A 27093-nucleotide genomic window follows, 5' to 3' on the forward strand; every position below is an offset into this window, starting at 1 on the left:
GAGTTCTAGCAGTTTTGGAGTGAAGTCTTTGGGTTTTCCACATAAAGTATCATATCATCGGCAAAGAGTGAGTTTGACTTCTTCTTTGATGATTTCGATACCTTTAATTTCTTTCTTTCTTTATTTTTTTTGTCTGACTGCTGAGGCTAGGACTTCTAGTACTATGTTGAAATGCAGTGGTGATAGTGGACAGCCTCACTGTGTTCCCGACCTTAGGGGAAAAGTTATCCGTTTTTCTCCAATGAGAATGATATTTGCTGTGGAATTTTCATAGATGGCTTTGATGATATTGAGGTGTGTCCCCTCCATCCCTACACTGTGAAGTTTTGATTAAGAAAGGATACTTATTGGGGCGCCTGGGTGGCTCAGTGGGTTAAGCCTCTACCTTCGGCTCAGGTCATGATCCCAGGGGCCTGGGATCAAGTCCCGCATAGGGCTCTCTGCTCAGCAGGGAGCCTGCTTCTCCTCATCTCTCTCTCTGTCTGTCTCTCTGCCTATTTGTGATCTCTCTCTCTGTCAAAGAAATAAATAAAATCTTTAAAAAAAAAAAAAAGAAAGGATACTTGTTTCTTGAGAAAGGCTTATATTGCTGTAATTTGTCAAATGCTTTTTCAGCATCTATTGAGAGTATCATATGGTTCTTATTCTTTCTTTTATTAATGTATTGTATCACATTGATTGATTTGCAGATAATGAACCAACCTTGCAGCCCAGGAATAAATCCCACTTGGCCATGGTGAATAATCCTTTTAATGTATATTGGATCCTATTGGCTAGTATTTTGGTGAGAACTTTTGCATCTGTGATCATCAAGGATATTGGTCTGTAATTCTCATTTTTGATGGGGCCTTTGGTTTTGGGATCAAGGTAATGCTGGCCTCATAAAATGAATTTTAAAGTTTTCTTTTCATTTCTATTTTTTGGCACAGCTTCGGGAGATTGGTATTAATTCTTCTTTAAATGTTTGGTAGAATTCCCCTGGGAAGCCGTCTGGCCCTGGGCTCTTGTTTGTTGGGGGATTTTTGATGACTGTTTCAACCTCCTTATTGGTTATGGGTCTGTTCAGGTTTTCTATTTCTTCCTGGTTCAATTTTGATAGTTTACTTGTCTCTAGGAATGCATCCATTTCTTCCAGATTGTCCAATTTGCTGGCATATAGTTGCTCATAATATGTTCTTATAATTGTTTGTATTTCTTTGGTGTTGGTTGTGATCTCTCCTTTTTCATTCATGGTTTTATTAATTTGGGCCCTTTCTCTTTTCTTTTGATAAGTCTGGCCAGGAGTTTATCAATCTTATTCTTTTGAAGAATCAGCTCCTAGTTTCATTGTCCTACTATTCTTTTGGTTTCTATTTAGTTGATTTCTGCTCTTTATTATTTCTCTTCTCCTGTTGGGTTTAGGCTTTATTTGCTGTTCTTTCTCCAGCTCCTTTAGGTGTAGGTTAGGTTGTGTACTTGATACCTTTCTTTCTCTTCTCCTGTTGGGTTTAGGCTTTATTTGCTGTTCTTTCTCCAGCTCCTTTAGGTGTAGGTTAGGTTGTGTACTTGATACCTTTCTTGTTTCTTGAAATAGGCTTGTATTGCTATTGACTTCTCTCTCAGGACTACCTTTGCTGCATCCCAACGGTTTTGAACAGTTGTGCTTTCATTTTCAATTGTTCCATAATCTTTTTCAATTCTTCTTTAACTTCCTGGTCAGCCCATTCATTCTTCAGTAGGATGCTCTTTAGCATTTTGCTCTCAGTTTTCTTGGTTTTGCTCTCGGTAGCTTTTGTTCCATGAATACTTTACATACAGCTTTGGAGGATGGGAATGAAAATGGTGGCCTCCCAATCCTTGGTCTCAGAGTTGCTGAGAGCTCGGGGCCTCACTCTTCAGTGTGCCCTCAGAGAAAAGTAGTAAATCCCTCCCTGCTCCCTGGTCTCCAGCTGCACTCCGAGCTCACCCAGCCTGTGACCGAGTGTTTCTATCTCTAGTGCACGGTCCCGTTTGGAGTCTCCAAACCCAGCTGATTTCTGCAGCGTGCTCCCACGCCTGTCCTCCCAGAGGAGGTAGGAGGGGGTCTCTGCTTGAAGAGCAGTGGTCCGACTGCACCTTGGATCACAGTTTAAGGTAATCTTGAGCTGAGAACTCCCCTACTTGGCTCCATCTCTGCAGCCGGCTTCCCTCCTCTGATGCCTGGGAGCTCTGCAAAACTCAGGCATCCCTGCTCTTCCTGTGACCCTGCGGGTCCTGAGACCACACTGTCCCCACAAATACTCCACTCCGGCTTAGCCTCTGGAGTGACATCTGTCAGTGGAGCAGACTTCTAAAAGTTCCAATTTTGTGCTCTGCTGCTTGCTAGGAACTGGCACCTCGCCCCACTGTCTCTCTTCCTGTATATCGCCTTGAAATACTTCTCCGCACGTCCTACCTTCCAGTAAGCGGTCGATTTTCTGTTCTTAGAATTGCTGCTCTTCTTCTCTTTGATCTCGAGTTTGTAGGTGTTCAGAATGGCTTGATAACTATCTAGCTGAACTCCTGGGGCCTGATGATGTTTAGGTCTCCAACTCCTCAGCCATCTTGCTTCTTCTCCCTAAATGCCGAGATTCTAATACGGAAGTTTGGGATGGTCCTAACAAAAAACACATTTTGTTAAAATATTAGGCTCCAGGTGAATCCTGGTCCACTGGCACACTTTGAGACACTCTGTCCAAGGACAAAAGATTAAGAATCTTTTTCTGCTTCTCCCAAGTCTTGTAAATTTAACCCTATTTTTCCAGAAGCTTGAAAATACCTAACTACTAGGCCTAGAAGTCTCTCCTCAGTCTTTGTATTATTGTTTTTCTTGAGTATGTGGCACTGACTTTGTCACTATTTACATCTTGAAAATTATCTTCTGTTAATACTGCCATTTTTGGATTCTCTCTGCACTTCTGATCTCTACAGTGTTCTCTGGCCTCTCATTTGTTTGTTCTTCCTTTAAGTTTTCTCAAGATTCTGACTTTGGTCCTCTCTACAGTTCTCCCTGCATGATTTCATTCACTTCTTAGGAGTATGGAGCACTTTCATTACAACTTCAGAAATTTAGACTTTGATCCATAGATAAAAGGTTATAAAAGTTTCTGAATGATAATGTAACACTGTATGTTAACTATCCTGGGGTTAGAATAAACAACTTAATAAGGTTTCTGAACTGTGGAATATTATTGAGATAAGAATGTTCTAGGATCATTACCTTGGAGATTGTCTGCAAAAAGAATTAGAGGTAGGAGTAATAGGATGAAGGGAGAATAATTAGGAGACTTATCAAACATTTAAAGTCATCACTATGGGGTGGTTTTGGAACGAAAATGTCACTTTTCTATAGATCTTCCCTTTCTGAAACCAGTATTATTTCAATAAATTAATAGGTAAGACATTTCTATTTTATTTTTTTAATTTCAGTAAGGTTGGGAATGATTAAACTTAGTAAAAAATACACTTAAAGATTTTATTTATTTGAAAGCAAGAGAGAGAGCATGCCAGTGAATAGGAGAAGGGGCAGAGGAGAGGGAGAGGCAGAGAATCTCAGGTAGACTCCACGCAGCATGAGGATCCCGACGGCGGCTTGATCTCACAACCCTGAGACCATGATCTGGGCCAAAACTATGAGTTGGACACTTAACCCACTGAGCTACAGTTAGGTGCACTATGTTTAAGTATAACAAGACAGGCCCTCTTCAATATTAACCATGGATAGCAAAAATAGGACAGGTCACTGTCTTAAAATACCACTATGAATTCCTATTCTCCAAAACAAGTGGCATAGGACTCCACAGTATTTGATCTTTATACTTGATAAGTTGAGTTCTTTCATTATGGAGTCAATAAATCATCATTAATTCAGACATGATTCATTAGTGGTGGGCCTTTTAAAATTTGAACTAATGAAGGAATGGTGTTTGATTTTAGTTTGTATGAATATATTCAAGATATTAAAACCACATTCATTGGTAATCTGTGTCTTACAGTATTTTCTGTAATTGAACCCCTGTTGTTTCTAAATGGGCAGGTAAAATAATACTTAGAAATGAAATTCTAATCAAGACATTCTAGAATCTTAGAAAAACAGGGCAGAAGGCACATAAATTAGGTTCAACCATGCTGCCACCTAACTCTGTAAGTAAACCAATTTATTATTGGCTGTCCTTTCTTAAGTGATCCACACTGGGAGATGCTAAGCCTTTACCAAGATCAATTTCAGTTTTTAACAATTCTTATTACAGGAAAAGGAGAAAGATGGACATTATTCCTCTGTATAATGTGATCCTGGGAAAATTATTTAAGCACTATCTTACTTTCCACAGCACTATCCTCATTATATACTGGGAAGATAAAAGGAGGGATCTCTTGAAAGCTCTTTGAGCATCGTGGGCCAGGAGAGCTACGGAAAGCCATGGTGTAGTTACTCACATATCCGCTATTTCTCCTGTCTTAACTCTCGTCCTAGCTTCCTTGGAAATGAAAGGTGGCCATCACTTTCTGCTTAATAACCCTTCATGTAGGTGAAATTGCTGTTCTCCACAAGTACTGCAAGCAAATTAAAAAAAAAACCCTGCCTGAACTATAAAACAGTAATCTAGGGATGTGAGTCAGCATTTCACCTACACACAAAATCAAAATGATTTAAAATAGGTAACACATAATCTTTTCAAAAGACATATACACCTTCTCAGAGAAGCTTTGAGAAAATTGGAGTTCGAAAGTTTATGAATAGTTTATTACATTTCAATAAGTGTAGCATGAATCAATAAAGCAAAAGTTAAGGACAATGAGCTCATTACCAAGCCAGTTATTGATTCTCAAGTTCCAAAATAGAATAGTACAGGAAGGATATAGAGTAATAGGATTTGTGTGATAACAAAAACTTTAAGTATCTTAGGAGGACAGACCTAAAGAAATTATGACACAAAGGAATTTTTAGCAGCTACTTAAGATGTTTATCCAAGTTCATTTCTTCATCTTTTGATAATTAGAAATATGACCTGGTGTTTACTCTTCAAAATATCTTTTCAAATAAAGTCAAAGGAGTTTGCAAAAACTAAGTATTACCTTTTATTGATTCATTAATTCTTTCAGTTTCTTATATATGTTCCTCTCTTGATTGTGAAAAATTTACCTTATTAGCTGTCTATCTTGTATCACTACCTTCATCAGCTCAGGTTGCCCTAACAAAATACCACAGAGTGGCTTGAAAAACAGAAATTTATTTTCTCAGCCTGGAGGCTGCAAGGTCAAGATCAAGGTGTCAACATGGTCAGTTTCTGATAAGGGTTCTCTTCCTAGCTTATAAATAGCCCCCTTCTCACTGCATCCTTACATGGTAGTAGCAGAGAGAGTGAGCCAGCAAGGTCTCTGGTGACTCTTCTTCTAATCCCATCACGAGGGACCCACTCTTATGCTCTCATTAACCCTAATTACCTTCCAAATTCCCAACTCCAAACACCACCAAGTTGGGGGATTTCAACATGTGAATGGGGGCAGGGCACAAACATTCACTAACAGAAAAAACACTGGCTCAAAATCGTCAGATAAATAATAAGAAAAAGAACAAAAGTCAGCTTGTTTCCAAATAATTGCAGTAGAAAGCTTCCCTTTTTTTCTTCCTTTTATGACAAGCTATATACGAAAGGACTTCCTAAAAAATTAACATTAATTTCACAAAGCACTAACTTTTAATAACCAAGGACAGAAAATGAGACACATGTTATTTTGGTAAAAAACTGAGAAATGCAAGTATTAATTAACTAATTGGTATATTAAATAAAAACAATTTTTAATCTTCATACCTTGTTCTTGTATCAACTAAAGATTTTTTAAAAAGATTTTATTTGCTTGAGAGTGAGAGAAAAAGCAGAGAGACAGAGGGAGACACAGACTCCCTGCTGAGCAAAGCCTGATGTGGGACTCAATCCGAGGGCTCTGAGATCATGACCCGAGCTGAAGGCAGATGCTTAACCAAATGAGCCACCCAGGTGCCCCTCAATTAAAGATTCTTAAAATGATTTAAAGCACATGGATGCCCTGGATGTAATATAATGCACAATAACATTTCTAGATTATATTTTCACAGATATTATTAAAAGGAACAGTAAATAGCATATTGTTTTCACTCAGAATTTGGAAAACTAAAGTAGTAAAACTGCAATTGGTTTGTGTGGGATTTTACCTAATTTTAATACAGTTATTTTTATTTCATACTTCATACATTTGAGGGTATAAGAATATAAGGGTATATTAAGGATATATAAGAATACAAGGGTATATTTTTCTTGATTGAACAAAATTCTTCATGCAGAAATACTTAAATACTGCTCTCTAAGAGCATTTCCACAATGACTATAAAGTGAATAGAAAGCACTTTTCAAGTTTTCAAGTGGAAGTGTATGGGAAAGTAGGACAAAAGGTAGGGCTGAGATTCAGAGTTTGGTGACTTGGCAGGGCAAGGTCATCCAATTAACAGGTTTCAGGGGTATGGATGACACCCAAATTTTCTTGTCTAAAAATGCTACAGATTAGTGTATTCAAGAAGAGGAAGAAAATCTAATTATAGTTGAGATCATTTTATACCAGAAAACAACTGCAGAAACTAACTTTTAATTTTTCAAAACTCAATTAGGTGTGTGTATGGTCCGTTGGTATCCAGCTGTAACACCTGCCTGTTCCCGTAAGTACCATGTTCCACCACAACCCCAGCTTCAGCACACTTGCTGTTGGCAGCCAGTTCTTTCTCACACAGAGTCACAAATTGGGAATAAAGTTCTAAGCCTTCTTCTTTTCCAGAGTTAGAGTGATACTGCATGTTTCTTCCTTTTACTCTCCCTCCAAGGGTGGCTTGAGGGATGATCAGAACATTGCCAGGTAGATCCAATATAGACACATGCTTGCCATTTTCTGTTTCACTTAACTTCACATTTAACAGTGTATTAACTGGGTGGGGAATAAAGGGAAAACATCTTGAAGTGAGAAACAAACATGAAGAAAATGAATAATCATCCAGTCAGCAAATCTCATGTTTAAAACCTAGTTTGTTGGCTCATGCTTTTTATCTAAAATCTCTATTCAGATTTAAAGAACTGCTTCATCTAAGCAAGAAAAATAAGGCAAGTTTCATGCAAAAAATGGCATGATGTTTTAAATCCACTGGGCAGTCAAGATTTCCTAACAATAAATTGATGAAGGACAGGACTAAAAATTAACTGTATACCAAAAACCTCAAAATATTGTTGCCCCGGGGAATACATTAGAAGATTCTGTCTCTTTGTTCCTTTTTATATTCCATAAGAAAACCTCACTGGAAAAAAGCCATGATGAATTCTCCTCACACCAAATTCTGCTTTACAACAAAGAATATTAAGTAGAAATCTTAGAGTAACTTAACTGCCTAGAGTTCTAAGCTGAAACAAAGTTTCCAGGTTTATTCTGAGTATAAACCAGATAATTTTACGGTTTCATAATCTCAAAGGCACTACTTAACAAAGTCTAATCATATGACAAATGTAACCCAGGGAGAAGAGTAAAGGTGAAGCAAACATCATCAGAAACTCACTGTTATAACCAAAAAAGTAAGTCAAAAGATACACTGGTATTATGTTCATATATACACAAGAAAACATGGTGTTATTTTTATGGCACTGATGAAAGTATACTAATAACTCGTAAGAACTGTCAAAAAAGCCATAAATATCTATGTGTAGCTAAAGATTTAAAGTTAGAAAACCTGTTTACATCTCAACATTAGTCATTTTCTAGACAATAAACAAAAGAAACACCTACTATGAAGAGCCTTAAGGTCTTCTTGGCTCTGTAAAGGGTATAAATACCTTCTGCTTATAAGAAATATTTCTCAGGAGTACCTAGGTGGCTTGTTGGTGAAGCGTCCAACTTCTGATTTTGGCCCAGGTCAAGATCTCAGGGTGGTGAGATCAAGCCCCCTGTCCGGCTCCATGCACAGCATGGAGTCTGCTTGAGATTCTCTCTTCTCTTTCTCTGCCCCTCCGCATGCTTGCATACACATTCACACTCTGTCTCTCAAATAAATAAAATCTTAAAAAAAAAAAAAAGGAGTACTCCTCAGAGGACAATTGATAAACTATAGAGATCTCACACTCTACCAGTAATTATGTTTGAAAATGTATGCTTTCTAATAGGGTAGTCAATGGTTTCAAGTGCTGGAGGGTTTGTAGTAAATATTAGTAAGGACCCAGTATGGTTGCCCCACTCCACAAATCACAGAATTAACCTGGTAGAAACCTGCCAAGATGAACACCCAAATGAATTTCTAAGATACGCATGAAGCACTATCAATTTTCAACTAATTTCTATTTTAAAATACCTCTAATTTTCTCTATGATGAATAGGACTTTGCTATAGAGCCAGCAGTTGTTATTGATTGCTTCTAAGAAAACTGTAACTCTCCAGAGCACTTAGCTCCAAGGGAAATATCTACCCAGCTATCCAGGCCTCAGGCTAGTGACACATTAAGTAGACAATTTTGAAGTAACAGGCGAGCGAGGTTTAGTACAATTTATTAAACTTCCACATACCTCCCTCTACTGGCTATAACTGAGAATTCAATTAATGTTGTTAGTATTCAAATAACAGTTATGTAGAAATAAACATAATACAGATACAAATGTCAGGAAGTAGAATTAAAATGAGACAATGAATTAATGGCATGTTGAAAACGCAAATATCTTAAGACAGGTTATCAATTAAGTATCTCTAATGATGTATATGGGAAGTTAAGCTTTGACAGGTCCCTGGATCTCAGTTCAATTATACTGAAGATGAATTGAGAAAGATTCTGCACATCTCTATGTTAGCCACATAACTTTAGACTTTATGGATATAACTGGTTATGTTCCCAAGGGGTACATGATTTGATTAGAAAGATATGAATTCATTTAATAAGTATGAGGTGAAGTTTAAGAGAATCCCATCACACTGGCTTACTTTGCCTGGAATAGAGGGAAGTACAAGCTAATGGTATCAGTAATAGATGGTCTTTTTTTGTTTATAACTTACACCAGCAGAATGGGATAGAATCACAGCTCTTTACTGAGAATCATAATATACACAGTTTTGTTTTAGACTGTCCACTAAAAGAGTTAAGGTGGACCTCCTAGTTCATCACAATCTTAATGTATGTATTCAAAGTGAACTTAGACACAGATGGAAACACAGGATTTATTTAGTATAATACAAAATGTAGCTTGGATTTGGGTGGTTCATTTCATTTTATTATACCTAAGAGTCACTTAAAGTCTAAAACAACTTTAGGAGTCACAATGACGAAAATTTTCTTCCTGTTTTCGCAGATTTCTATTATGCTTTTTATGGCCAATGAAGATTTAATTCAAGGCAAAATATTAACTTAGGAAAATGGACAGAATGTCCAATACCCAAGCAATAGGTTTTGGCAAATCATCCTCTGTAATGGGAGTCCTCATTTCATTTGCTCTCTTTTTTAAAGTAATCTCTACAACCAACATGGGGGCTTGAACTCATGATCTTGAGATCAAGAGTTGCATGCTCCACTGACTGAGCCAGCCAGGCGCCCTTCATTTACTCTTTAAACCCTGTAAAGCTCCCTATTGTCTTCCAGAATCAAATTTCAAACCACTGTTATTGGCTTTCCACCCTCACCTGTTGTAGTCCTTTAAGTCTAGTTTTCATCCCCTGACAAAGTTGCCAAACATGTTTAATGTCTTGGTATACAATTAACTCTAGGAGTTTATAGTCTTTTGCCCCAGAGGTTCCTCACTGGGCTATTTACCTTAGAGTTCCACTACTTGATGCTCTTCTAGGTTAACTTCTGCATGTTGCAACTACCCATTTGTATAATTTATATTTCTTATTAATGCAACTAATGGGTACTGTCCTCTAATAAAGAGAATATAACTTGTCCCAACCTTAGGGATTTAATTCAGGTATTTTTGTACATAATTATTTTATCAAATACTATCTAGTACATGATGTGGTGTATCTGAAACTATGCGATTATCACAATGTGCAGTGCTATGGACTATCAGGGACAGTGGAGAACTGCAGGCAGGTAAATTAGCGTTCAGAGGTAAGTGAACACTGACCCTGCTTTTCTGTCCCTGGAGGAGGTGTGGCTGTGAAGACACTGAGCTTTGTTCAAGATCGGGAGAACTTTATGTTTTTTTTTTTTTTTTTAAAGATTTTATTTATTTATTTGACAGAGAGAGATCACAGGTAGGCAGAGAGGCTGGCAGAGAGAGAGAGAGAGAGAGAGAGAGAAGCAGGCTCCCCGCCGAGCAAAGAGCCCGACGTGGGATTCGATCCCAGGACCCTGAGATCATGACCCGAGCCGAAGGCAGCGGATTAACCCACTGAGCCACCCAGGCGCCCCAGGAGAACTTTATGTTTACGTACACTTCTTATTTAAAAAAGGTGCATAACTAGTTAGTTAAAATGTTTCCATAATAACAACGTAAGACTTAGCTGTCCAGATTTGATGGGACCCACATCTTACACATAACATGTCACCTACACGCTCCTGTCAGGGACTGTGGGAGACAAGGAAACTATATTAAGAAATGAAGCATCTGCTTTCTTCCTATGTGGACACCCTGCATCTAACCAGTTTCTGTTAGAAACATAGCTGAATCTCAAGTGTGTTGTCTGTGTGTGCACGTGTGTGTGTACACTCTTCTAAACCAATCTATAAGCCATGTGAAATGTGCAGATGTTCTGAAAGAATTCCACCACACTTGCTTACTTTAAACTTTAAAAAAGGCAAAAATAGATAAATCCAACAACTGTAGTAGAGTTAATTCATTCAAAACTTACCAGTACAACTTAAGATTGTGATTTATCCATCTATCTTCTGGCTCATCTATCTGTTGCTATTCATTTTTAACTTTTAAAAAGCAAACATCAGGGCCCCTGGGTGGCTCAGTGGGTGAAGCCGCTGCCTTCGGCTCAGGTCATGATCTCAGGGTCCTGGGATTGAGTCCCGCATCGGGCTCTCTGCTCAGCAGGGAGCCTGCTTCCCTCTCTCTCTCTCTGCCTGCCTCTCCATCTACTTGTGATTTCTCTCTGTCAAATAAATAAATAAAATCTCAAAATAAATAAATAAATAAAAAGCAAACATCAAATACGTACCCATTTTGGGAAGAAGTTCTTTATTAGCTCCTTTGAAAAAACACACGTAGATTACTAATCCTCTCTGAACCTATGAGAAATCACCAGAGAAAACTCAGATTAGAGAAAACTACATAGGGATATAGAAGTAAATGAATAAAACTATGAAACCGTTAAATGGAGATTAAACACAAAAGAAGAGAAATATATTTTTATAACAGATTTGATTTCTTAAATATGTGAGAAAACAGGGCGCCTGGGTGGCTCAGTGGGTTAAGCCGCTGCCTTCGGCTCAGGTCGTGATCTCAGGGTCCTGGGATCGAGTCCCGCATCGGGCTCTCTGCTCAGCAGGGAGCCTGCTTCCCTTCCTCTCTCTCTGCCTGCCTCTCCGCCTACTTGTGATTTCTGTCAAATAAATAAATAAAATCTTTAAAAAAAAAAAAAAAATATGTGAGAAAACAAAGTCTTTTCCAGTATTTAATCACCTCAATTATCATTTCTTGCAAGAATTAAGTTTAAGATTGGATGCCTGGGTGGCTCAGTTGGTTGGGCCGCTGCCTTCGGCTCGGGTCATGTTCCCAGGGTCCTGGGATTGAATCCCACATCGGGCTCCTTGCTCAGTGGGGAGCCTGCTTCTCTCTCTGCCTCTGCCTGCCGCTCTGCCTGCTTGTGTTCTCCCTCCCTCTGACAAATAAATAAGTAAATAAAATCTTAAAAAAAAAAAAAAAAGAATTAAGTTTAAGATATAACCAAGAGCAGGGGCACCTGGGTGGCTCAGTGGTTTAAGCCACTGCCTTTGGCTCAGGTCATGATCTCAGGGTCCTGGGATCGAGCCCAGCATTGGACTCTTTGTTCAGCGGGGAGCCTGCTTGTCTCTCTCTCTGTCTGCCTCTCTGCCTTTTGTGATCTTTCTCTGTCAAATAAATAAATAAAATCTTAAAAAAAAAAAAAAGATATAACCAAGAGCAGTGAAGACCACAAGTTGTACACTCAAACATTTACATCTAGTCAAAGTCATTATGACTATGAACCAGCCTTCTCCCTTAATTAAGCTGACACTTGGAAATGCTTAGTTTGCAGAACCCCATTTATTCAACACCAAATGAATTCACATTATATAAGATATGGGTGATGTATAAGCAACAGCATGACTGATGTTTTTTGACATCATTACTCTTTATTCCTCCAAATCCATTTACTCGCAGGTTATAAAACTAAGGGTCTGACTCTACTTCAACAAATTCCAAGAAACTGCCCAATTACATTTTGTTATTCTCAATGCTTCCAATCAACATAGTGATTAAGGTTTGATACTGCATTTATGATATTAAGTTCTATCATGAGGTTGCCTGTTATCAGGAATGTAAGTTGTCTTTTTTTTTTTTTTTTTTAAGAGAGAGTGTACTAAGGGGAGGAGGCAGAGTATCCCAGGCAGGCTCCACCTTCAGCACAGAGCCCACCTAAGTGGGGCTTGATCCCATGACTGAGATCATGACCTGAGTTGAAACTGAGTTGGATGCCTAAATGGCTGAACCACCCAGGTGCCTCAGGAATGTAAGCTTTTAAATATAATGACTTGGATATTTCTTTATTAGCTCTTGCAAGATATATATGGAAAAGAGAGAAATGATAAATGACTCTGAATCACTGAATTCTTATTTTGTAGATTAACCTGGTTGAGTCCAAGAGCTATTATAAAGATTAAATGAATTAGTATTTGTAATGTGCTTAAAACAGTACCTAGTTCATAGTAGGAGCTATATAAGTGTTTATTAAATTAGTCTGTAAAAATAAATTTAAGGGCGAAAGCACAATTTATTTTACATTTTAATTCCCAAAGCACTTTACAGATATGATAGGGACTCAATTTATCTGTTGTTTGCATTTAAGGTCAACTATATCTCATAGGCTCTATGTATTATCTAAATATGTCTTCTATATAAACATAACAGCAGTTTTGCACTCACAGCTGAATTACTGGAAAACAATTAATTCTTTAAGAAGTGCAAATGTGCTTCTGGAATAAGCAAAGGTCTCCAAAGCACACCCATAGTATGGAGCTGGCAGGATGAATGATAGAGATATTTGCACTACTGTCACAGTCCACTCCACTGGGATTAATTTAGTACCAGCCCAAATCTCAAGCACATTCAGTCAAAACCTCAGGCATAGTTATATTTGGACACTTGAAATGTCAGAATTAACTATCTAATGATATGCAGAAAATAGACACGTGTTCTTTCCACCCACCATATTTCCTCCTCAGTAAGGTATTTTCTTTTAGTTTATTCTAGTAATAGATCTTAAGTTGTGACCTACAAATTCCCCTCTTCAAGTAAGAACCACTTTTCTTGTAGCTTCATTTGATGGAAAGCATTTTACATATATATGAAATCACATATAATTCCCACCATAGTTTCGTTTTGTTTTAATTTTAAAGATTTATTTATTTATTTATTTTCGGAGCAGAGAGAGAGAGCAAGCACATGCATTAGCACCGGGAGGGGTAGAGGAAGAGAATCTTTAAGTAGACTCCCTGTTGCAGGCAGAGTCCAATGCAGAGCTGGATCCCAGGACTCATGAGATCATGACCTCAAATGAAACCAAGAGTCAGACACTTAACCAACTAAGCCCTGCTTAGGCACCCCTCTCACTGCCATTTTTAAAAAGTTCACCTTCCGAAAGAAAAACAGCCCGTGACAGCAAAGGTCTAAATGAATAAAACTGAGACCACAAGTAACCTTCAAATCTTTGACAAAACAGTATTTCCCTTAGAAAAAATTGTAAGTTAGAATAAGGAAGAGCATGTCTGAGGAAGAAGAAAAAATTTACTTTCTCACTAATTGTCAGCTCTTTATATTAATTTAGAAACGTGTGGGAGTGAAAGGGAGAGCTTTAGAATAGCTTTTACAGTTTACCAACACAAACTGATAGTTTGGAAGGCTGCAATAAAATACCTGATTTTGCATAAGGAACTGTGGCATGAAGAATATAAAGAGATTAAAAAAATGGAAGAAATCTAAATGATTACTAGTTGGAATTTATAGTCCCTAGAGTTAACTATAAAAATAGGCAAGTCTTTGGATACGATGACCAATAAATTCCACAGTAGGAAGCGAAATCAAGACCTCAAAAAGGGGCGGGGAGTTGCTCATAACAAAAACAAACATGAATTTCTGAAAAAGAAATGGGTAGGGGGAGATACAGGACTACTTATGTTTATAAATATTTCTAAATTAGCAGAGAGTAACAGATTCTGATTTAAGAATAACCACCCACATATCATAGTTTATGGATCATATTTAACATAATGACTAGGGTTGTGTTAAGGAATGCTAGATCTGGGACCGAATCCAGCAGATGAGTGAAGATGCTGCTTCTATATTAAGTTTTTGAGTAGCTCCAGAAGCCTTAATTATCAACTAATTTTTTTCTTCATTTTAACTTACTCCAAAAATAGGTCAGGGGCATTAAATAACATTGTTTTTGCATAAACTTGGGGCTGGCTCTCTTTAAAGGGCAAATCCTAAAGTAGAAGGAAATCCTATCTCTGCAAAGGTTTTAAACTCTCCCGAGGAACTGTGTTCAACAACGCAACATTCTAGTAAAAGTTGTAGTCTTTGTTTCTAGTTGCAAATACATAAAAATTTTAAGTTTCATGAAAAAAGGTTTCATGGGAAGTCTCATTTCTGTGCCTAGCTGCAAGCTACCGAAGAGGAATTCCACGGGATCTGCAACACAGGTCGGAACAGGTCATAAAAGTTTGCAACTAATCCAACCTAAACGGTGGAACCAGCCCAGCCCTAGGGCGTGGAAAGGCCCTCGCCCGTCTGAAGCAAGAGCTCTGAGACGGTCAGTCCTCCGGTCTACCGAGCGCAGGCAGGCAGAAGGTGAGAGGAAGTTCAAATTCCCGCGGTCCTAAGCAGGGGACACACTCTTCCGCCTGCGTTAATAGGTCCGACGGAGAAGGGCTGGGGCCGGGTATGCAGGACTGCGCAGACGAGCCGAGCTGTCGGGCCTCTGCGGGAGGAGGTCGGCAGGCCGAGAGGAAGTTCGCACCGCCCACAGCACGTGTCGGCGCCACGCACCGCCCGCGCGGAAGGAGACGTGGGGGAGGGACGTGGGACCGAATTACCAAAAGAACGCGGGAAGGCCCGCCCCTGCACGCGGCACCGGGAGTGGCGGGGCTGACGTTACCTCCACCCACTGGCTCTCGGCGTCTTCCTCGGCCGGGCGTACTTGCAGCCTGGCGTGCAGGCACTGCTGCAAGAGCGCCCGAGCCTGAGGTATCCGGCCGCTCTCGGTCATGGTTCGAACCCGCGTGGCAATCCGGTACGTTCGAGGGTCGCGCTGCGCAGGCTCCGCCTCCAGCGCGCCGGGAGGACGCTGCGGATCGTGGCGGCGGGGCGTTCTAATGTCGCGTGGCACCACCCCTAGGTGGGCGGGGCCGCTGCCTGGCTCCAGGGTGACCCGGATGTGTGGTCTTCAAAGACAATACACTTAACTCCTACGCTGAAACTATCCAAATTTACCGAAAGTGCTAAGCGGTAAGCGTATACTTTCAACAGGTGGGAAGACTCATTGGATCTCTTTCCTACACGCCATTTAAAGAGATTTCAGATTAGAAAGTTTAAGTTTCCAGACGTTGAGAAATTTTAAAGTCTTTATTATGCCCCTTATGAAGGTAGGTAAATAGAACGAATCAACTGAATCACGAAACAAGCAGAAATGGAACTAAAAGGTATAAATCTTTTTTTTTTTTTTTAAGATTTTATTTATTTATTTGACAGACAGATTACAAGTAGGCAGAAAGGCAGGCAGAGAGAGAGGAGGAAGCAGGCTCCCCACTGAGCAGAGAGCCCGATGCGGGGCTCGATCCCAGGACACTGGGATCACGACCTGAGCTGAAGGCAGAGGCTTTAACCCACTGAGCCACCCAGGCGCCCCTAAAAGGTATAAATCTTTAAAAAATTTCCTTACTCCAATCAGTAAAACAAGATACCTCCTCTATCAGGAATACTAGAAATCATTCTGATGCTGTAGTTTTGGAAAGATGTTGGTATGCTATGTGAATACACACTTGGAGTGAAGTTCTTTAGAGAATATCCTGGCTAAAAATATTCGTATCCAAGAAACTGTCATTGTTGATAATATTTTTATCGTGTTGCTAAGGCAAAAATAAAACAACATGTTCTGATGAACATAATGATGCTAAATTTTGTGGGGTTTCCTGTAAGATATTAGAATGTAAATAAAATTAGAGAAAGCCTTGATCTTCTTTCCCACACAACCTGCTCCTTGAACATGCATCACATTAGCATTATTTTTCTATGGGCTTGGAAGGTTTAGATGAGGAATAATAGTGCTACCATGATTGCATTACTCAGGTCATTGATTTGGGCTCAGTTGACACAATATGCCTATACATTTGGGTCGGTTTTTTCAGAAGATGACATCACTGACAGTGTTGTTATCCATATAAAGTAGTGTGACTGAAGAAAATAATCTATGCATATTCAGTGGTCCTTTCTATACAAAATTGAAGCTGCCTGTTTGCTGGTTATCTTGCAGGCCGCTTTATATTTTTTGTAAAAACCAAAAAGCAAAATCTCACATTATCTGTGATTAGCTGCATTGCAGGGTGTCCTGCATTTGTTGACATTTGTCTACAAAGCACAGACAAGCTGCATTGTTTGTGTCTTTATTTCATTATAAATATTGAATCTCTTTTCTCTTCACTCCCAGACTTAAGTTTTACAGGGCTACAAGGAACTTTGACATAAAGGCCTTTAGCCTTGACCCAGAGTAAGAGAGGCCTATGATGTCCATTTGTATTGAGTACAGAAGACAGTAAGTTCTCTTGAAAATAGGATATATGGTTCCCAGAGATCTTTCCACAGTGAAGGGACTTTAGCAAATTGGGCAATCCTTCCTGTGAATAGGTGGAGTCTGGTTGGTAATGAGTAATCTCTCAAAAGTCACCAGTTGTGTTAAACCTTTCTGTTAGGTGGGAATGTCTTGGCCACCACTGCAGGTAGTAATAGGTTGTGACTCACTTATTCTTTCCTTTCACCTGCAGAGGGCAGTAGAGAGTAGGCACTAAGGTATTCCTTGCTGTATTTTATTTTTTATTTTTATTTATTTATTTATTTAATAAACATATATTTTATCCTCAGGGGTACAGGTCTGCGAATCGCCAGGTTTACACACTTCACAGCACTCACCATAGCTGTATTTTATTTTTTGACCTAATCTCTTTCCACAGAGAATTTAAGAAGGCGAGACATACATGCAATAAAATAGTAAAATGTGAATAAACATAAAGCATGAAATAAAACAGTAAAATTTGAATAAACATAAAGCACTAGGAGTAAAGAAAATAGAATTTTATCAGTAAGTCCCAGTGGGAGAAATTGGAAACAAATAGATAAACAATGGTTTATCTGAGATGGTAAGAGTATGCAGCAGTTTTCACAGATATATCACTTTTGGTTATAAAACAGTTATCCCCGGGGCGCCTGGGTGGCTCAGTCATCTGCCTTTGGCTCAGGACATGATCCCAGGATCCTGGGATCGAGCCTCGCATCTGGCTCCCTGTTCAGTGGGAAGCCTGCTTCTACCTCTCTCACTCCCACTGCTTGTGTTCCCTCTCTCCCTGTCTCTCAGTCAAATAAATAAATAAAATATTATAAAAAACAAAACAAAACAGGGGCGCCTGGGTGGCTCAGTGGGTTAAGTCGCTGCCTTCGGCTCAGGTCATGATCTCAGAGTCCTGGGATCGAGTCCCGCATCGGGCTCTCTGCTCAGCAGAGAGCCTGCTTCCCTCTCTCTCTCTCTCTCTGCCTGCCTCTCCATCTACTTGTGATTTCTCTCTGTCAAATAAATAAATAAAATCTTTAAAAAAAAAAAAAAAAAACAACCGGGGCGCCTGGGTGGCTCAGTGGGTTAAGCCTCTGCCTTCAGCTCGGGTCATGATCTCAGGGTCCTGGGATCGAGCCCCGCATAGGGCTCTCTGCTCAGCAGGGAGCCTGCTTCCCCACCCCCCCCTGCCTGGCTCTCTATCTACTTGTGATCTCTCTCTCTCTCTGTCAAATAAATAAATAAAATATTAAAAAAAAAAACAACCCAAAACTCCTTAAAAACAAAAAAACAACAACAAAAAACCGTTGTATCCATTGTCAATCAAGAAGAGTCTGTAAAGTAACCAGGAGCTTTATTTTGGGGACTTAGGGATTATAATCCTGTACCCACAATCCTGGACTGAAATTGAAATGTGTTCAGAATTGAAAGCACAAAGTGCAGACATGTAAAGGTAAAGCCCAGGAGGTTATATGACTTTCTTTGATTGAACTGTGATTGGTGCTGACAGAGTTAAAATGACTAATAAACAATGAGCTATTTAGGTGAGATAGATTACATTATCTCTATTTCAGTCCAAAGTAGAAGGATGTGTTCTGGAAGGTGGTGGAGGTGCAACTGACAAAAATCAGAAGTCCAGGGTGTTCCAAAAATTGAAACAGAGGTCCATATGCCTTCTTCTATACTCCCCGATCCTATTTTCGAATGACTCTCTTAGCAATGTTTACTTCACTTTGGAATATTTTTTCATACAATCATATATAGTGTTGAGGTGGTGCACATCATACAATTTCCTTCAATTTAAAAGTAAAAGGTGAGAGACGACTGGGTGGCTCGGTTGGTTAAGCATCTACCTTAAGCTCAGATCATGATCCTGGGGGCCTGGGACCAAGCTCTTAAAAAAAAAGGAAGTAAAAGGTGAAGTGCATCATTAAGTTGGCTCTTGGGGAGGTTGGTGGTTGAACAGGAGCCTAAGAGTATGCAAGAAATCACTGTCTGAGCAGGAATAGTTTTTGAACAGTTGTAGTGCTATAGATCGTAGGGCTAGTAGGTTATGCAGGAATGCATTCTAGGCCCTCTGAGATGGTACAGTGATTGATTTAGAGTTTTGTGGGTTTTTTAAGAAAGATTTTATTTATTTGACAGAGAGAGAAAGGGAGAGAATGCAAGCCCGGGGAGTGGCAGGCAGAGGGAGAGGGAGAAGCAGGCTCCCTGCTGAACAGAGAGCTGGATGTGGGGCTTGATCAGAGAACCCTGGGATCATGACCTGAGCCAAAGGCAGACGCTTAACCAATTGAGCCACCTAGGGCCCCAAGATAGCTGTTTTAATCTTATAGAGGTTGGAAGAAATCTAAGCCCCCCACTTGAAAGCTCTGAGATTTATTTTTTTCAGTGGTTAGCGAGGTCATCAGGTTCTGAGAAATTAGTTAACAATAACCATAATGTACACAAATTGGGTTAGAACCAGAATACTAATTTATTCATTTTCAGTAAGAAATATTGCTGTGACACAGAGTAGGAATTCTCAAATAGGGCATGATCAACACCTTTGCCCTTGCGTTCAAGCATGTATACTACGTCATGTTCAAAAGTCTCCTAACTAATTTCTTATGTGAGATAGTCACTCTTCTACCAGAGCACAGGAAACTGAGGTTGGAAAGGCCCTTGGGGATTCTGGCTTTAAGATACTTGGCCACATGCATTAAGACTGTGAGGAAAGAGGAAGCAGACATATTTAAATAAGAGCCTGAAACAAAAAAGTCCAAAGGTAAATGCTCCAAACTGGAAGTCTGTGTTTTGTCAGGAAGCCTCTTCTTACACAGGCAGAAACTGAGGCCAAGAATGTTAATCCAGTCAAAGCCCCTCTAGGTGGAAACACGAGGCCTGGGAAAATGACAGTTCCCCATCTAAGAGCTGAGTCTATCTTTTAACATGAATAGTTTGTACAACCAGGTAGAGGATGGGATTTGGAATTTGATATTGATTGTTCTTTTGTTCGATTTGCTTTTTTAAATTATTTTGTTACCGCACCATTTGCTGGTGGGTTGCCTAGGTAACTTGATATTGCAAGTGCTTTTAACTCTAAGGCAGTGATGGATATCTGGCAGTCTGTAGGTTTTCCCCCGGTAGGCTAATAAATTACCTTGATCTTTGGGTTTTCAGTCCACAGTGTTGTGATAGCTTAGCAAAGCATTGCATAACCCTTTGAATATTTGTATAGTTGTGTTAGCCATTTTGTCAAGTCAGGCCAGCTGTTCTAAGGGCTTTTTTTTTTTTTTTAAGATTTATACATTTATTTTAGAGAGGGGGGAGGGGCAGAGAGCGAGGTAGAGGGAAACTCAAGCCAACTCCACACTGAGCAAGGAGCCTGACAGGGCGCTTAATCTCAGGACCTTGAGCTCACGACCTGAGCTGAAACCAAGAGTTGGGTGCTTAATCAACTGTGCCATCCAGGCACCCCCATTTTATACTTTATGTTTTATAATTTGGAAACCTGCATCCTTTATAGGAAACAAAACAAAACAAAACAAAACCATGGAAGATTTTGAACAGACAGAAGAGATTTCTAGATATCCTTTTAAGACAATGCTGGAGCCTCTGGAGATACCTTTGGTCCTAAGGGGCTATTTAGGATTTGTCTTGACTAGGCTGTCTTATAACTCTTTAGAGATAGAAGTTAACTTGTTCAACACAAATTGTAAGCAAATCGTTCCTGTCCATAAAAATGTAGAATTTAATTATTACTCTATGGATGCTGACTGATTTTGTCCATTTTACATCCTTTTGTAAATTCATTTCAGCATTCGTTTCCCATTCATACATGTGTAGCCACCTTGAGTTTTCTCTGTCTTTTGAAAATAAACTTTAAATTTCATAGTAGATTTAGATTTGTAGAAAAGATGCAAAAATAGTATAGAGTTCTTATATAGCCCTCGCCCAGTTCCCCCTTTATTCACATCTCAAATTACTATGGTGTGTTTGTCACAACTAAGGAAACAGTGCTGGTATGTTAATTAAATTCCATCCTTTTTTCAGATTTCTTTAGTTTTTCCACTAAATCCTTTTTCTGGAATCCATCCAAGATACCACATTACATTTAGTTACATGTTTTCTCAGGCTGTGGCTGTTTCTCACATTTTTCTTGTTTTTGATGACCTTGCCAGTTTTGGAGAATACTGGTCAGTTACATTGTAGGATGTCCCTCCCTCTATGGAAATTTGATATTTCCTCATGACTAGACCAAGGTTATGGGTTTTTGAAGGAGGATCACAGAGGTGAAGGGCCATTCTTATTACGTCATATCAAGGGTACATGTTGACATGTCTTCTTTGCTGATGATATTAACCTTGATTAACCGGAATAAAGTTAAACCTTCCTTCCCCTTTCATAATATACTCTTTGGAAACAAATTCCTTAACACAGCCCATACTCAAGGGGTGTCACTATACACATTTTTGAGTGGGGAGTATCAGCATAAATTATTTGAAATTCTTCATACAGGAGATTTGAGCCCTCTTTTGAATTATTTGAAATTCTTCACACAGGAGATTTGAGCCCTCTTTTGAGCCTTACTGGTTTTTTCCTTATTGAGTTAAATATTAATGAAATAAAAATCTTTGACACATGTTGATTTTATATTAGTATGAGAGTTGCAAGTTTATTCTTTTAAAACTTATCCTCTCATATTCCCCTCCCAAAAAATGTTGTGGAAATTATCTTTTATATGGTTCTTTGACATCCATGAGTAAATGCCATACACATTATTTTGAAAAGAAGATACAGAAGATAGAAGATAGTCAAAGAAAAAAACAAGCTTTTTTAAATTAAAAATATACTTTTTTTTTTTTCACACTAACTGTCAGTCAGAGTCCCATCAGGAATTGAATACATTCTAAATAGGATAACCTGGGAAATTATTTACAAATGGACTATTTGTAAAGGTGTGGGTGTAGAGGAACCACAGGGGTAGTGTAGTAACCCAGGGCATGGTAGCAGCTGATATGTTAGTTACCCATTCCCCAGCCTGAAGGGAGAAAGGGAGGGAGTCTGGAATTAAGTGGTATTTACACAGACCCTTAAGAGGAGTTGACTTTCTTCCAAGAAGCTCAGCCAACTCCAGTTGACCCTTTTGGAGACAGGGAAATAAATACCTGACCCCATTTTACATCTTCCATGCATTTCCTGCCAGAGTTCCTCATTGACAAACCTCTACCAGAAGCTAGGAAGCAGAAGACCTGTTGCTGACCCAGGCTCTGGGGCAGAAGACAGGGTAGAGAATGCTTGAATGTGGATCTGGAAGGAAGCAAAAGGGCCCAAGCTCACTGATTGAGGAAGATGTTCTAAAGGCCATAATGGGGACTCTTTTGTCATCTTTTTGTTGGAAGATAACAGCTAGGGAGACAGAGATAGCTGAATTAACATTTCTAATGGAGCTCCTTAATTTCTCTAAGAGTTTAGAGAAGTGAAGTTAGACTTCATGAATTATCAGTGTGAGATGAACCAAGCAAGGTCCTTGCATTATAGCTCCTCCCACCTCCACTGCCACCCCGTCCCTTTTTTCCAAGTCATTGGAGTTATGGCTAATACCTCAAGGAAGAAGTTTTTTTTTTTTTTTAAGGTTATTTATTTATTTATGTGACAGACAGAGATCACAAGTAGGCAGAGAGGCAGGCAGAGAGAGAGAAAGGGAAGCAGGCTCCCTGCTGAGCAGAGAGCCCAATGCGGGGGGGCTTGATCCCAGAGCCTAAGGCAGAGGCTTCAACCCACTGAGCCACCCAGGCGCTCCCAGGGAAGAAATTTTGCTGGGATCCTTGCCTTGGTGAAAATACCCAACATGAATGGAAGAAAGAGATGGAGCTGCTACTTCCAAGGGGTCTTACAGAATTGGATAAGAGGTATGTTATAGGAGACCATTAAAGACCCAAGTCCTTAGAGCTCTTCTGGAATCCTTTGCTCCTTGAGGGAAGGGACTTGGAATAAGATCTGATTTGATACAGAAAAAAATAATGAACCACGTTTACTGTTTCTGAGTGTTGTAACTAAATAAAGTTGATACGGACTCCTACAGGAAGTGAATAATAATAGAAATTTCCGCAAAGAATTGTTCATATATACCTAAATCTTCAATTGCATTTGCTTGAGATGGACGAGGGAAAGCTAGTGTTCTGAGACAGCTCCCTGTTTGTTCCTTTTGACAAGTGAAAGAAATACTATAGATTCTTAGTTTGCTTAAGGAAGAACATTCTAAAAACCTCACAAATAGAATTCTAACTCCAGAATTAATTTATAAGTGCATGCATGTATTTATCCAATTGTTTATAAGCATTTATCTATCATGTTAGATAGCAAGTTAGGTGCTGGAAATACAGGAGGAATTAGATAAAGGTTTTACTCTCAGGGAACTCAGAATTTAGTAAAGTGACAAGGAAAATGATGGGAGAGCATTAGAAAAACTGTTTCTCTTTCTACCAGTGTGTTCTTTCCCTCCCAATAGGGAAAAGACAGGACTTGGAAGGGAGACCACCTCCTGGAAACCCCGAGTTAAACTAAACTAGGGTGACTGGCCTTAACTGGAAAGAAGATAAGGTCTTTGGCCCAAACAATTTGGCATAAACTGGATTTTCCGGGCCATATCACAACGAGGCAACTTTTTTCTTAGTCACCAACTGACTCTCTCTTCAGAATACCTTTCCCTATACAGGAATTATGTGAACTTCACTGTCTCCAAAGTACACTCCAGGCTTGACCTCCAACTCAGAAGTTTTCCTGCCTTTAGGCCACAATCCAAAGTCTAGTACTCTCTCTCTCTCTTTTTAAGATTTTATTTATTTATTTGAGAGAGAGAGAGTTGTACTCAGGGAGGGGGAGGTGAGAGGGGACAGAGAGAGAAGCAGGCTTCCCACTGACCAAGGAGCCCAATGTGGGGGATGTGGGAGATGGGGCTCCATCCCAGGATCCTGGGATCATGACCTGAGCTGAAGACAGAGACTTAACTGACTGAGACACCCAGCTGCCCCCCAAAGTCTAATATTCTAAGTACTGTGTTTAGATGCACTCTGCTGGGTGTGAAGCTGATTAAACTAATTCTCATTTACTTGTGAATGAAATGTAACCTTCTTAAAAGGCATATTTGCATTTTAATGGCAGTCCCTTAACACAAATTAATCTCTAATTAGTAGAATGTGTGAGAGTTACTTTTTTTCTGGGAAGAAGGTGGTGGAATTACTCCTTAATTCTCCAAGTTTTAAAGAGCTGCTACTCTCAGAGCCTTTGGCTTCTCACCTCCCAGACGCAAATTGCATGATGCAATTTTGTTTCTCTTCCTGAAGCTAATCATTTTGAAAAGCTTTTCTGGTTAATTTCAATGGACACCATCAACTTTTGAATCACTTTTATATTTGGGGAAATTGCTACATTATATGCATCCTTTTCCCTCTCAGGTGGAAATCAGAACTCAGCTTCCCAGCCTGCATGGCAGCTAGGATGCAGGCATGCCAGATACCTTCATGCAAGATTAAACTTGGAAGTGAGCAATGTGAATAAACAGGCTCTGCATAGGGCTTCCCTGATCCTTATGGTGGTGTTGGCAGAGCTCTTGGGCACAGGACAGTTCAGTTCAAGACTTGTTGCAGATGTGGCGTTGGTGTCAGCAACAGTTACAGTAAAACCAAGTTGCTGGGGCTCAAAGCTGAGTGGGAGCAGAAGCAGAAGCTGCTACTATTTACTGAAGTAGAGAACACCAGTAATCAGATGCCTGGGTGACTCAGTGGGTTAAGCGGCTGCCTTCAGCTCAGGTCATGATCCCAGGGTTCTGGGATCTAGTCTTCAGTTGGGCTCTCTGCCTACTACTCCCCCTGTTTGCACTCTCTCTCTATCAAATAAGTAAATAAAATTTTTAAAAAAGATTTTACTTATTTATTTGACAGAGAAACACACAGCGAGAGAGGCAACACAAGCAGAGGGAGTGGGAGAAGGAGAAGCAGGCTCTCCGCTAAGCAGGGTGCCCCATGCGGGGCTTGATCCCAGGACCCTGGGATCATGACCTGAGCTGAAGGCAGACATTTAATGACTGAGTCACCCAGGTGCTCCTAAATAAATAAAATCTTTAAAAAAGAAAGAAGATCAGATTCCTGATCTGGGTAGTTCTGTGGTAAAGTTTTGGACACTATTCCAGGAATCTTTGTCTTGGATGTTTCTCCAGTCACCCCAGTAATTCTGTGAGCTACTTAATATCCATTAATAAATCAATTTGTGGTCAAACCAGCAGAATGAAATCTGCTGTTGGCAAATAATTGATACAAGAGTCATCTTCAACTTTCTCCTCTCTTTTGACTTCTCAACCAACAATTTACAGTACAAGACTCTGCTTTTCTCCATCCCCACTCTTACTGTCTTAGTTCAGGCCACATCATCTGTTACTTGGATTACTCCAACACGGTCCAGTTTGATCACCCACCCGCAGTTTTGATCTCCTCATCAGAGCAGCCAAAGTGATCTTCCTAAAATGAAAACTGAATTCTATCACTCTTTGCCTGTAGATCCTGCCATGGCTCCCTAATGCCTGAGGATAAAGCCTAGGATCAAGTCCAGACTCCTTGGCAGGCTTTTAGGATGGTTGAACTTTCCTGCTCATCTTGGCCATGCCTGCTTCTCACACCTATACTTCAGTTGTACTCTTTTCTTGCTTGGAACCAGCAGTAATGGATCTCCTGGGATCCTGTTATAAATGCAGACTCTCAGGGTGCGTGGGTGGCTCAGTCCGTTAAGTGTCTGGCATCAGCTCAGGTCATGATCCCAGCGTCCTGGGATAGAGCCCCGCATGGGGCTCCTGCTCAGCAGGGACCTGCTTCTCCTTCTCCCTTCCTAGCCCCCCACCCCTGCTCATGCTTGTGCTTCTCTCTCTCTCTCTCATGTTTTCTCTCTCAAATAAATAAATAAAATCTAACACACACACACACACACACACACACACACACACACAAACACACACACAATCTCAGTCCTACTCCATACTCGGTGAAGCAGAAGCCGTGTTTAACATGATTGTTAGGTGATTTGTGTGCATATTTATGATTGGAAAGTGCTGCTTTAGGGCCTCATGCTCTCTTTTCCTCTGGGGCTTTTATACATTCTTTTATAAATTCTCCATTGTACTACATACTACGTACTGTGTTTATGTGTTTAAAACTCTGTTCTCCAAGATTTGTCTGGGAAAACCCTGACTGATGAAAGCTGGGTTGGGGCTTTTTTTCCCCAAACATGGCACTTATTCCTTTGTACAATAATGCCCCTTTAACTCCTTTTTTTTCCCCATGAAACAGGGGTTTTCTGTTCTGGTTGTACTTTAGAGTCTGCCTGAAAACTTAAAACAGAAGACAGATTCCTGGGTCCCACCACTAGAGATTTGGGTTTTAATTGATTTGAGTAAGGCCTAGATACTGGTATTTTAAGAAGTGTTCCAGGTGATGATAATGGGGAGCCAAATTCAGAACCAGCACACCAGACTTTAAGCTCCTTGGAGACAAGATTGTTTTTTTTCACTGTTGTATTCTCAGAGCACAGTCTCATTAGATAGTTACATAAAGTCTACTGGTGAAGAGTTGGTGCCCCTAGTTTCTCATGGCAACCTATTTGGCTTCTGTTGTTCATACCACACTACACCACAAACCCTCCTACATGTTCACAGCTGGGCAGCCCATTCCTCTCATGAAAGCAAGGAGCCATTTCTTCTTTTTTTTTTTTTTTAAGATTTTATTTATTTATTTGATAGACAGAGATCACAAGTAGGCAGAGAGACAGGCAGAGAGAGAGGAGGAAGCAGGCTCCCCGCTGAGCAGAGAGCCGGATGCGGGGCTCGATCCCAGGACCCTGGGACCATGATTCGAGCCGAAAGCAGAGGCTTTAACCCACTGAGCCACCCAGGTGCCCACAAAGAGCCATTTCTTGAGGAAAGAACTCGAGCTGGCATTTGAGATATGTCTCTAGTCATCTCTGTATTCTTTTCTTGAGCACATTTGATCCTGACGTAATGAAGCATGTTTATATAATTGGATGCTAATAGGCACATTGTTTTGAAAGACTGTCTCCAAACATGAGCTTCAA

The 27093-nt window shown here is 39.9% G+C and overlaps 1 protein-coding gene across 1 annotated transcript; it reads right to left on the reverse strand.

The window, feature by feature from the left end:
- Positions 1-4713: 4713 nt before the first annotated feature.
- On the reverse strand, positions 4714-15462 carry DTD2 (D-aminoacyl-tRNA deacylase 2). The gene is made up of 3 exons (XM_059181861.1): positions 15331-15462; positions 11155-11224; positions 4714-6951 (listed from the first exon to the last, which is right to left on the reverse strand). The coding sequence occupies exons 1-3, from the start codon at positions 15439-15441 to the stop codon at positions 6626-6628; spliced, it is 507 nt and encodes a 168-aa protein (XP_059037844.1). The 5' UTR covers positions 15442-15462; the 3' UTR covers positions 4714-6625.
- Positions 15463-27093: the final 11631 nt, after the last annotated feature.

This window comes from Mustela lutreola, chromosome 7, assembly GCF_030435805.1.
Source record: "Mustela lutreola isolate mMusLut2 chromosome 7, mMusLut2.pri, whole genome shotgun sequence".
NCBI classification, from domain to species: Eukaryota; Metazoa; Chordata; class Mammalia; order Carnivora; family Mustelidae; genus Mustela; species Mustela lutreola.

Coding starts and splice junctions, on each gene's coding strand:
- DTD2 (XM_059181861.1), bottom strand. CDS start 15,441: ATGACCGAGAGCGGCCGGATACCTCAGGCTCGGGCGCTCTTGCAGCAG. Junction 11,225..15,330: donor CCGAGAGCCAGTGGGTGGAG/GTAACGTCAGCC, acceptor GATTTCTCATAG/GTTCAGAGAGGATTAGTAAT. Junction 6,952..11,154: donor AGAACTTCTTCCCAAAATGG/GTACGTATTTGA, acceptor TTCCCCACCCAG/TTAATACACTGTTAAATGTG.